Here is a 12,308-nt window from a genome sequence, read left to right as displayed (position 1 = left end):
GAGAAATGGCCCTTCTTGGTCCGGGAAAGGTTAATGGGGTCCCCTTCGATCCAGCCATTTTAGTTAGGAAATACCAGGGAAGAAGGAAACATCCGTGTAGCCTCCAGGCAAGCACACTCACCCCTGACCAACCATTGAGGCTCGCACTCCGGCTCTGCTCAACCTGCTCTGGAGGTGAAGAGACTGTTGGAAGGCCAGCTCTGAGTCCTGGCTCCGTCCCTGAACAGCTTTGAGCTTTTGGATAAGTCACATCCCATGTCTCAGAACCCCCGGTTCCACACAGGGTAGCTGTGAGGATTAGAGCTGTGTTTGTAAGTCACTGGCACACAGAGGCATACTTTGTTTTACTGTGCTGCGCACGTTCCTGTTTTTTACAAAAAAGGCAAGATCCTCCACCAGCACAAAGATCACAACTCATGAAGGCTCAGGTAGCATTTTTTAGTAATAATGTATTCCATTTTCTAGACATAATGCTATTATACTCTTAAACTACAGTAAGAGTGCAAACGTGACTTTTATGTGAGACTGACAAACCAAAAAATTTGTGCAACTGGCTTTATTGCGGTATTCGCTTTAGTGCAGTGGTCTGGGACTGAGCCCGCATGCCACCAGGCATGCCTGTGTGCACATGATAACAGTTAGCCAAGGCCCTTGTACACGGGCCCGTCATACTGGTAGCCATCTCTCACTGTAGACTCTAGCACCATGTCCAAGGCAGGACACCTGTGAGTAGAGCAGAACTGGCCGTAGTGAAGAACAGGTGCCGGGCTTGCCTGTCTATGACATTAATTCCTTCATTTATTTAGTAACTGATTGTTTAATGAGTGCTATTTGTTTATTATGTGCCAAGGATAGAATAGAGCCTTTCCCTCTAGGAGCTTACAAGTTCATCAGAATAAGATATACTCATGAGGAATTAAAAATACAAGACAATACAAGAGAGAAAATAGCTGTCAAATGAGCAGTCTAGACTTCAGAGGATGAATGCTATCACTCCCAGCTAGAATGCGGGGAAAGAGATTTCATCATAAAAGATTTCCTGATGGAACTGGAATTGAAAGAGCTTTGAATGACGGGTGTATTTAAACAGCCACTGTCACAGTCTGTGAGAAGCATCAATCTTGTCTTTGAGGGGGAATTCCCTGTAGGTCAGGAGATGTGCCTGACGTCCCAAAAATGAAGCTCTGAGTACATTTCCTGTAGAAATACTATTTTACCTTTATTTAAACTATAATGATTGGAGCTATGTTTTGGTAGGTAGGTAGCTGTAGATAGAGACTTTATATGTGGGTACAGATACAAACTTCCTGGCCTGAGGTAAGATTCGGTGTGTAGCACTGACCGTAAACTTTGTTCACTGTTCTGCACAGACAGCTTATAGCTGAGCTTTTGCAGCACCACCTGTTTGCACATTAGAAACTGCACTGGGGAGGCAGTGAAAGTCTGAGCAGAGGAGCAACAGCAAAACGCTATTTTAGGAAAGTAATCTGCTGCAGCATACAACGGGGATTCCAACGGCAGCACTTTAAAGGAGGTTATTGCTGAAGCCCGAGTGTGGGGTAACAGCAGGAAGGGACAGGTGCAGAAGGCAATATAAAAACATGAACCAAAGCAACATTTTTTTAAAAATCGCGTATCTGGCAATTCATTCACTAAGTCAGCAAATACTGTGCCTACTAGGAGCCAGGCACTGTGCTGGGCACTGAGGATATAACATGGGCAAAACAAAACCCCATCCTCAGGGAGCTTTCTGTTCCTTCCACAAGCATCTGAGGGCTCACTGTGTGCCAGGCTCTGAGCGGGAGATTCAGCATAAACAAAACTAGAACCCCTGCTTTCGTGAGCGTACGTTCTGGTAGAGAATGCAAATAAATATGTGTCTCAAGAGGAAAATACGGGGAACAGGAGCTTGCAGAGGTTTAAGGGACAGTGACACTATGGCGGTGTAAGTATGTACTGTTCATTCAAGAGGTTTGGCAGTGAATGAAAGAGCAAAAGAATGGGTGGTGAGCATAGTGGTGTTGAATGAAGTGTTTTTCAGGATAGCAGAGGTGGAGGATTAGCCGCTGGCGAATGGGAAGGATTGAGTAGTGAGGACTGAAGATGGGTGAAGGGCACTTTAAAGAGCTTTGCTGACAAAGAGGAAAGTCGGGAAGTGCACTCGCCAGTGGGGAGGCTGCGGGTGAAGGAGACGCGGCCTCACGTCTGAGGCGGCCTTGGAGACAGAGCCAGCAGTGCCGGGAAGCAGCAGGAGAGAGGAGGGTTAGCACAGTGGGGGCCTGGAGGGCCTGTGAAATCCAGCTCCGAGACTGGTCAGCAGTGGGTTCGAAAGTTGCTGAGATTCTAAGTAGCAAGGGTGGAAGCACACGTGGCAGTCATGTGAGAAGGTAGAAGGAGGGGTAAGTAGGGTTTAGAGAGGGCAGGTAAAGGGAATGTCAGGGACTTGAAATGAGGGACCAAGATAGGGTGCCAGCCAACATGCTGGCCCAAGGGAAGGAACAGAGGAAATTGTGTCTGGTCTCTCTTTGGTGGAACTGGAAATTGGCCCTTTATCCCACACCTGCATGCCTGATGCCATACCAAGAGACCTGGCAATGGCCTTGCCCTGCCCTTAGGTAGCCTCAAAATCAAGTGGACGTTAAGTACCTCGATTGCAGGGACCATCCTGGTATCCTCTGGGTGGTCTGTTGAATTAAAGAGAAGCCACACACAGAATTTAAAGAGAAGGAATATCAGAAATAATATAGTTTAACACTCAAGTTTGCTTTATGAGGGGTATGGGCCAAATTTGAGGTCTCTCACTATAAACTCAGAGTCAGGCCCCTCCCCTCCATTCCCACCAAGCCCTTCAGTAGGGTCTTCGTTTCCTCATCTTTTAGATCAGTGGTTCTCAAAGTGCAGTCTGGGGACCCTGGGGCTCCCTTATCAGTGAAGTCAAAACATTTCATATTACTAAGATGGCACTTGCGTTTTCCACTCATTCATACAGTGGTTTTCCAGAGCCTACACCACGTGTGATATCGCAACAGATTGACGGCAGGAGCAGACTGAGAATCCAGACATTAAACAGACGCAAAAATGCAAACCACACCGCTGTCCTCACTAAATGACTTGTTTTGAAAAACTTAGTTATATTTATCATAGATGGTTATTTGTAATGTAATGGGTTTATTTTTTTAAATAAATTTTTATTGATTTCAGAGAGGAAGGGAGAGGAAGAGAGAGAAACATCAATGATGAGAGAGAATCAGTTATCAACTGCCTCCTGCATGCTCCACACTGGGGATTGAGTCCGCAACCTGGGCATGTGCCCTGACCAGGAATCAAAACATGACCTCCTGGTTCATAGGTCAACGCTCAACCACTGAGCCATGCCAGCTGGGCTGGGCTTATTATTTTTAAATGAATTAATAAAACTTTAAAGTTGACCAGTTTTGGCCTAACCAGTTTGGCTCAGTGGATAGAGCGTCAGCCTGCGGACTGAAGGGTCCCAGGTTCGATTCCAGTCAAGGGCATGTACCTTGGTTGTGGGCACATCCCCAGTAGGGAGTGTGCAAGAATCGATGTTTCTCTCTCATCGATGTTTCTAACTCTCTAGCCCTCTCCTTTCCTCTCTATAAAAAAAATCAATAAAATATATATATTTTTTAAAAAGTTGACCAGTTTTGAGATCTAAGATGGTAAATATCAATAGGTAAGTATAAGCAACAGCTCTTTGGGGTCCTCAATAATTTTTCGAAGTGTAAAGGGGTCCTGAGGCCACAATGCATGAGACATGCTCAGTTAGATACTGCTGCACCCGTTTCCCACCTCGCTTTCTCATGGGGATCTACGTGGCAGGAAGGGCCTACAGGCTGCAATCTCAACCGGAGGAAGCATCAGAAAGTGACTGGTGTGTTCCATGTGGGCACTCAGGAACCTCACCCAGAAATCCCACTGAGGCAATAATCCTTGGACCAGTTTTTCTAGTTTCCTAAGCGTCAGCACCATCACCACTACCCTCCCACCCCAGCAGGCTGCAGGGGACCTTAGAACCCAAGGGCAGCTGGGAACCACCCAGGAAGTAACTGGGCTCTCTACCTCTTCTGAAAAGGGAAACCCAGCCACTCCACAGAGCCACAGGCCAGGAGCTGGGTTAGTTTCTTTACTAGATTCACCATCCAAAATCATTTCTGCAGGAAGGCCCTGGAGCTTGGTGACCAGAGCATCAAGAAATAGGGTTTTTTTCCAGTTCTGCAGCCAACTAACTGGCTGTGTGACCTTAGAGATTCTCCTTTCCCTCTGTACCTCACCTTTTTAAAAAAATATATTTTTATTGATTTCAGAGAAAGAGAGGGACAGAAACATCAATGATGAGGCTGAGTGATCGATCGGCTGCCTCCTGCACGTCCCCCACTGGGGATCCAGCCTGCAACCCAGGCATGTGCCCTGACCAGGAATCAAAACATGACCTCCTGGTTCATAGGTCGATGCTCAATTACTGAACCACACCAGCCAGGCTGTACCTCAACTTGACTCCTCAGAAAAAAAGGACCAGCCCTCCTGGTCTCTCCCTCACGTGAGCTGGAAGCACCGCTTCAACGGGGATAGTAAAGGCTTTCCTGCCCAGGCACAGCGAGGACCAGCTGTGTGCTGTCATTCGGTGTTTCACGTGGTCAAACACAGTACCTGTCATTCCTCAAAGAAATGTTTTTGTTAGCTTTTCAAACTTCAGGTTCGGAAAGTTACCACTTCAGATGCAAATCGTGGGCCCAGCAATTACCTCCTGAATGTGAGGCCTGTCCTTGGGACATCGTGGGTGGTAACGGGTACCAAGCTAGTGTCGTTTCTCTTCAGTGACGCCACTGAGCACCTCCTGTGCCCCGGCCTGTGCAGAGCACCGTCTCACTCCAGACAAGCCCGTGAGGGCTCAGGTGTGGACACGTGGGCTCAGAGAGGCTAGCCTAGGGAACATGCCGGGTCACCTAGCTCACTTCTAAGCCATGTGTTCAGGTTCAAGCCTGACTTCAGAGTCCATACTACGCTGTACTAGAACTTGAAAGTGCTATCTGCATTTCCTTAAAAACATTCGGAATCTAGATCTTTAAGTTAGTTAGGCTGCTTCCTGTTTCTATTGTTCTAATTTAGAAAGGCTTGAAGGCAATTTCAGGCACGTCCACACAGAACCATACTTAGAAAAACATTCCTGCCAGTCTTGTTTCAAAATCTGCCTCAAGAAAATGTTTCCAAGTCCGTGTGTGTGTGTGTGTGTGTGTGTGTGTGTGTGGTGTGGTGTGTGTGTGTGTGTGTGGTGTGTGCGTGTGCGGGGGGGGGGGGGAAGCGCACGGATTTACCTGGAGGTTTGGTTCCAGAAGGAACGTGATGTCACACTCTCCCACGTTTTAAAATAATCTTGATGCTCAGGATTCAGAGGTTTCAAGAGTCAGCTGAAGGACTGAGAATGCCGTTTTGTTTCCCCTGAATTAGCTAAGGGCATATCCTGTCATTGCCTTTCAGGCATGGGGCAGAAAGATGGGGGTCCCCTCTAGAGGAACACTGGGAGTCTGAGAGAATGTCTTTCCGAAAGACTTTCCCGAGAGCAAGTGCCCTGTGAAGGGGGTGAGGTACTGATCGGGCCTGGACTTGCATCGCCTGTGTGCCAGGACCTGAAGGTCTGGAGGCGCTGTTCGAAAGAAGGAAATGCTCGTGCCTGACTAGCCGGCACAGAAGTCAGAGAAAGGCTAAGAGTCAGCTCTGGGGACGGACTGCCATTTACTAGCCATGTGACCCTGGGCAAGTGACTTCTCTGTGCTTCAATTTCCTCTGGAAACAGTAACGAGAACCCACCTCATAGGTTGAAAGGATTAGAAGAACAAAACGTCATCTGTTAACCCCTAAAGGATAACTTTGAAAACAAGAGCTCTTTAGAGCTTCCGTTCCAATTCCCTATTTTACAGATGAGCAAACTGGCCCAGAGAGGTTGGATGACTTGCCCAAGGCTACACAGCTCCACCAACCACCGGCGCCAACAGCTGTGCTTCCCTGCTGCCGGGCACCACTCCTCCAGGGTGTTCCGTCCGGGCTGCTGTTTTCAGGAGTGCTCTGACCTGGGCGGACCAGGTCCTGTAGGTCCGCTCCATTGTCGTGTCTGGGACAGCCCTTCACAGCTCACTTCCTGGGAGCTCACACCCTCCCTCCGGACGCAGGGGAGGTAACTCAGCATGCTCTGGAGCCTTGAGTCGCCCATCTATGCTGAACACAGAGGCCTCATCCTCCTCCAGTTCTGCAACTGGAAGCTGGCCTTTTCCTTTAGATTTTGCTGAGTATCTCCCACCTCTAAGTTCAGACTGTGGACTGAACACGAGGTGGACATAAGCATCAACTCCACGGTCCTGGAGGAAACACTGAAAACCATCTCAGGTGCTTACCCAAGGCTTCCAGCCTATGCCCCTCCCTAGGAACTTCGTCAGCCTCCCCACGGCTAACTGGCAGAGGTGACCATATATGCACACAGCGTGCTGGACATCGGCGATGACCATCTGGATCCCAGAAGCAGGCACAGCTACAGTTACCATGGCTACCAAAAGCTGAGACAATTGGCTGCTTTGGCTGTGGAGACAGCTGACCTCTCAAGGTCCCTTCCAGCCCTGGGACTCTACAATTACATGGAGCCAGCTGAGACCATGTTTGCAACAAGAAAATAGGAAGTCCTGTGACATATAAGCCTCCGGCACCGACAGCAGGATTCTGTCAGAAGTATCTGAGAAGTCACCTTAGCATTCACCCGAAGTGCTGAGTCACAAGGCTGCCTCGGACACATTATTAAGCAAAGCCTTGCTTTTTTTGGTAGAGCACTTGAGACCTTTTACAAAGGGCGCTTGCTACCACCACGTCTACTTCTTCTTCCTCTTACAGCTCTGACCAGTCACTTGGATAGATGTTTATTCCGTATTGTGGCCAGAGAAACAGCCCAGAAAAACTTGCGTCACTGGGCGCAGAGGGGCGTGCTCCATCCGACAGGACGCATGGATCACGAGCCTTCTAAGAACAGGAGGAAGGAAGTCACTCATAAAGGAGGCAGACGCTAAACCGCCACTCTGTCTTCCTCTGGGGAGTCCTCTGCCTGCAGAACGTGGTTCTCTCTCCACAGAGGGGATGGAGAGCTCGTTAAAACTTGACTACAGCAGCTCCCTGCCTTCCTGAGACAGGACAGAGCAGGGAAGTGGCTCGGCCAGCCCCGGCATCCTCCACCCGGGTGCGTCACGGGCCTGGCTGCACCCCTTTCCAGACCCGACCTCAGGACAGAGAAGTCGGCGGGTATCTATGAGACTTCCGAGAGCAGGAGGGACGCCCAGCAATCAGTGTGGCCAATGCTTAATGAAAACAGCAGCCAGTCCTGCCTTATTTCTGATGGAGGAAGCTGCGTGTTTATTGGATGTTTGGGGATTTTTAAAAATTGGCTTACGTAAAGATTAAATCAAAGCCTTTATTACACATTCCTCCTTCAAACAACCTGCCTTTAAACCTCCTCCCCCGCTCCCCCCCAACCTGTGAACTGCAAGGCTTCATGAGTATCCCTTTCACTGGACAGGGGTCAGATCTAATCAGGCCACACAAGACTGAAAAGCTACACCAAGACACGCCACACGAGGCAAACCTCTACAGTCCGGCGCCCCACTCAGCGTCCAGGCAAAAGGCTGGTAGCGCTGGCTCAGGCACAGAAGAGCCGAAAGTCTGACCGGCCGTGCTAAGCTGGGGCCCAGCTACTGCTGCCATCTGGTGAGGCTCACACATGTGCTGCTTCTCTTCTCCAAAGGAAAGGGGGAGGCCATCTCCAGGTGTGTGTGGGTTTGATTTAAGGCTTTGGCTGTGGTCTATTGATGTAGGAAAATACTTCCTGGGAATGCCGTCTCCTAAGCTCCCCATCGGAACCAGAGTATTTTCAAAAATGAAAACATTGAACGAAGAGGTGGAGCCGAAATGCTGGTGCAGAGCCCATCATGTCAGAATGGTGTCATCGACCTGCTCCGTGGAGTCGGCCTGGCTGGCCAGCTTCTTCAGTGACCGTCGGTTGCACTCGTTCAGCACCTCTAAACTGGCCACGTCCAGGATCTTGGAGAGGGACTGTGGGGAAGATGGAACGAGGAGACAGAGTCAGAAATAGGGCTTCAGGTTTCTCCCACCAAAGACAAAAACGAGTGGTAACCTCAGAACTAGACCCACTGAGGGCGTCGAGGAAAACCAAGGAAACCACTCCACGCTTTCCACGTGAAGAGGAAGGGTGAGTTTTCAGTGCTTTGGAGGTTGCCCGGCGGTAGGGACGGAGTGAACAGGGATCTGGGCGCCCGGCTGGCATGTTTCAGAGGTTTGGGTGCCACGTGAGATTTTATTGGAAGGAAGGGCTCTGTTGCTAAGAGAAGTCTGAACACTACAGGAAGAGAGGATGGTTTCCGGCATTAGACCAGTCCCTGATCCCAACCTGTCCCTCCACACTCATGCACACAGGTGGGCAGGGAAGGGTGTGATGTTTGAGACGGTCACGCAGATCTGCAGGACCAATGCCCACAGCCTGCCCTGGGAGGCACGGAGCCCGGGCTCCCACCTGAAACACCTCTTCACCCTGTCTCATCTTGAGGAGGTTGACAATCGCCTGGTCGCTGTAGGCCCTGACGACAGTGTTTTTATCCTTGGTGTTGTCAAGAAGAGCCTTCAGGATGGGTTTGATGGCTTGGGGGTCCAGGGGAGGCAGCGGGTCCTTGTTTGCCCACCAGATCATCTTCTCAGCCACCAGCCTGATGTCACTGGATGGGTTCTGCAGACACTGTGAAGAGGAACATGGGCTTTTTAGGCAGGCGCATCCCATCCGTTTCTCCAAGAAGCCCAACGTCCGCCCCGACACTCACTTCATCATGGAAACTGACCCCACTGCTCCCTTTCGACGCCTTCCCTCCCATGGGAAGGTGACAGGGAGTGATTCCCTCTTCATCTCATGCCACTCTCCCCTCTGCTCACTACTCTTGGCTCACACCGAGCTTTCACTTCCTCAAACATACCACTTGCCTTCCTGCCTCAGACCTTTTCACTGGCTGGTCCCACTGCCTGGGACGTGCTTGCCCCAGATCCTCACTGGTGGGCTCCTTTGCACCCATCCTTCCCATCCTTCGGGTCTCAGCTGAAATGTCAGCTTTCAGAGGTCTTTCCTGACAGCCCCATCCAAGTTAGGACCCTCCCCCAGGCTTCCTGTGCATCTCCAACTCCAGGGATCTGGTCTGCTCGTTTATCTCTACACCTCCAGGTCCAACCCAGCAGGGTGCACAGCGGGTCCTCAGTAAACAAATGCTGATGAACAGCTGCAAACAGGGTGATGTCCACACACGGGCAAACTCAGCAGGGTTCTGGGAGTCTGCAGGGTGGGGACCATCGCCCTTTGGAGCCTCACTACTCAAAGCGAGGTCCGTGCACCTACAGCACTGTCAACGCCTGGGAGCTGGTTACAAAGGCAGAGTCTCAGGCTTGGCCACATCTCTTAAAAGGCAGTTCTGGTTCTTTTTTTTTTTTTTTTTTTTAATTGACTGAGTTGAGAGAGAGAGAAACAGATTTGTTGTTCCATTTACTTAATGCGTTCACTGGTTGATTCTTGTATGTGCCCTGACTGAGGATCAAACCTGCATCCTTAGTTTATCAGGATGATGCTCTAACCAACTGCACTACCTGGCCAGGGCCAGGTTCTGGTTCTGACTTGTGTATACATTCATGTTGGTGAAGCATGCCTTATTACACAGCCCGTGAGGCGTCCCACTATCTGGCTTCCCGGCTTATACACCCACAATAGCCACCCTCCTAAGTCCATGCCAGCTAATGAGAGACAAGGGAAGAGATTTATTAAAATTTGATCCCAGATCTGTCCCTAGTTTTATAAAGTCAGGATGCCTAGGAAAAAATGCCTAAAATACTAGTTCTTAACTTGATTTGGGGTCACAGGTCTGTTTGAGACTGGCAGAAAGCCGGGCCCTCTCCCAGAGAAAAATGCACCCAGAACCACCCCCAGAGCTCCCACTGACGCCTGGAGCGCAGCGGGCCTGGGCGCGGGCCTAGCGCTCCCGGGTCGTGGGCATGCTCACAGCCAGGCCAGCCCTCACCTTAACGAACAGGCTGGAGAGTTTCGCAGGCAACTGTCCTCCTGTCTCGATGTGATGCTTCATCAGGAAGCCCATGCCCCGGATGCCGCTCACCGCGATGGGGATCTGTGGAGGGAGCAGAGAGCTCGACAGAACAGCATCTGGCTCCCTCCTTGGGGTACCGGGGCCAGGCACAGCCCCATTCCAGGAACGGCCGGGATCCTGGCCTTGCACCACCAGCCTCCTCAGCCCTCTATCCAAGGCTGCCCTGGCTGTGAGGCAGAGAAACAAAATGCGCATCACTGGCTCCAGGGACAGGGATCAGAGACTTTCTCCTCAGGAGGGACCTCTAGATGCTTCAACCCCAACTCCTCACTGTTTAGACGATGAAACTGGGGCCCAGAGAGCAAGTGCTGGTCCCAGGGCACAGCAAGTTACCAGAAACGGTGAAACTCGAACCAGGTCTCTGACTACCCACTACCCAGTCTGGGTCCCTCCCCACCCCACGCCGCCAGCGAGGCTCTGGCAGAGGAATTCTGCTAGGGGCGGGGAGGCCGTCTGCTGCCCAAAGCCTTACCCTGTCTGCCACGGCATTGCTGAGGATCATGTCCTGAACGTCCCCGCTGTATTTGCCTGCGCAGAGTCTGCTGGGAGCCACATTCACAGCCACGGCGAGTGCCAGGCTCCGCCCGTGCCGAACCATCCAGTCAATGCCAGACACGTCCGCTGGTGGAAGGACACATGGGGTCGCCCTCACTTTACAGCATGCCCTCCCCAAACCCTCGGGCCTGCCCCACCTCTGAGACTAGAGTGCCAACTCATCCTGGCGGAAACCCCAGCGCACACTGCACACGGGCCTCCCTGCCCAAGGCGGCATGTTAAGGAGAGGGTCTCACCAACCCCTTCAGCCTTGCAGCCGTGTCCTTTCAGCAGACTCTCGGGGCTACAGGAGCACTGGAAACTCCATTTTGCTTTAGCAGCTGGAATCCCAAGGAGAGGCTAGTGCAACTGCCAAGACCCTCTGAGGGAAAGGGGAGGCACACCCACAGCTCCCCAGGGCTGAGAGCCCCCAGGGGAAGTCCCCACGTGCAAAGGAGACCTACCCAGCAAGCACTGCTGGAGGACTGTGCCGAGCTCCTCCTCCGTCAGGAAGGCACACAGCTCCCCGAGGCATCCGGCCGAGGAGATGCGAGTGTTGTCCTGATAGAGCAGAGAAGGGACTGAAAGGTGGTGCGAGCCATCCCACCAGCTCCATCGTCACCACGGCAACAGTGCCAGGACAAAGGGCAGGGAAGGAGGAGGACAAAGCAACTCAGGCACTCGGCTGGGGCTGCCATTCACTACAACTGCCCCTTGATGCAGAGTGAAAAAGTGCACCCCCAGCACTCCACTCAATTACAGGAACTCCGGTGTGGGCAAATGGTAATCTCCATCATAATAGCAATAATGACTGTATTTCCACAGCACCTTTCTTCTTAGGCAGTCTGACTGCTTTACACTATTATCTCAATTACTGTCAACAGCCCTGTGAGGCCAGGGGAGGCGAGGCGCAGAGAGAGGAGGTTCCTGCCCACCCAGCTAGAGAACCCCTCAGCTCCACCCCCCCCCCCACAATCGTGTGTGTCCATAGTGAATTCCTGCTCCCTCTCTACTATGTTGGTGTGCCACTGCCACCTACATTACATTAGGGCTTTCACAGGAAGTCACACTGGAGCCACTAATCAATCCAAGGAAGGTAAGTAAAGGTCAAGCATTTTCTGTTGAAATCCAAGCCAGACACACAAACAGCTCCTCCCTGTCAGCTAGTGATGGGACACTGAGCGAGTGGAGTTGAGGTTCTGTGCTATCAGTAAGTGCCAACCTGCTGTGCCTCCCCCAAAACACCAATCAGGGACTCAGTGCCCACAGGGAGGCTAATGCCAGGCCGGCAGCGTGGATTGCCACCCTCGATCCTGAGGAAGCTCTGAGGGGGAGGAGGTGGTGTGCAGGCACTCGGGGCTCTGAGCTCCAGCAGAAGCCAGGTGCCCGGCAAGGCTAACGGCTTTCTGACGCCCACTCTCTCCAACAGGATCTATTTGGAGCTCCATTGCGGTGAAATGCAAATTGACTTCAATGCTCACTTTTGCTTGCACTGTTTCTGGTCCTGTAAAAACCTTGACAGACTATGACCGAAAGCAAGCAGTCTCCCATCTGAACCCCAGAGGCGGGCTT

At 51.4% G+C, this 12,308-nt stretch overlaps 1 protein-coding gene across 1 annotated transcript in view; it reads right to left on the bottom strand.

Moving 5' to 3' along the window:
- Positions 1-7,286: 7,286 nt before the first annotated feature.
- GCN1 (GCN1 activator of EIF2AK4) overlaps positions 7,287-12,308 on the bottom strand; it is a 66,770-nt gene continuing 61,748 nt past the window's right edge. Inside the window, exons 54-58 of the mRNA XM_079763288.1 lie at positions 11,201-11,297; positions 10,675-10,823; positions 10,119-10,223; positions 8,582-8,800; positions 7,287-8,103 (exon numbers count right to left, since the gene is read on the bottom strand). Coding sequence (XP_079619414.1) covers positions 7,978-8,103; positions 8,582-8,800; positions 10,119-10,223; positions 10,675-10,823; positions 11,201-11,297 — 696 coding nt within the window. The 3' untranslated portion in view covers positions 7,287-7,977. The remainder of the gene's footprint in view (positions 8,104-8,581; positions 8,801-10,118; positions 10,224-10,674; positions 10,824-11,200; positions 11,298-12,308) is intronic.

Source organism: Cnephaeus nilssonii, assembly GCF_951640355.1.
Source record: "Cnephaeus nilssonii genome assembly, chromosome: 22".
Classification (NCBI taxonomy): Eukaryota; Metazoa; Chordata; class Mammalia; order Chiroptera; family Vespertilionidae; genus Cnephaeus; species Cnephaeus nilssonii.
The sequence above is the reverse complement of the archived record's forward strand: the minus strand, read 5'-3'. Positions and strand labels throughout refer to the sequence as shown.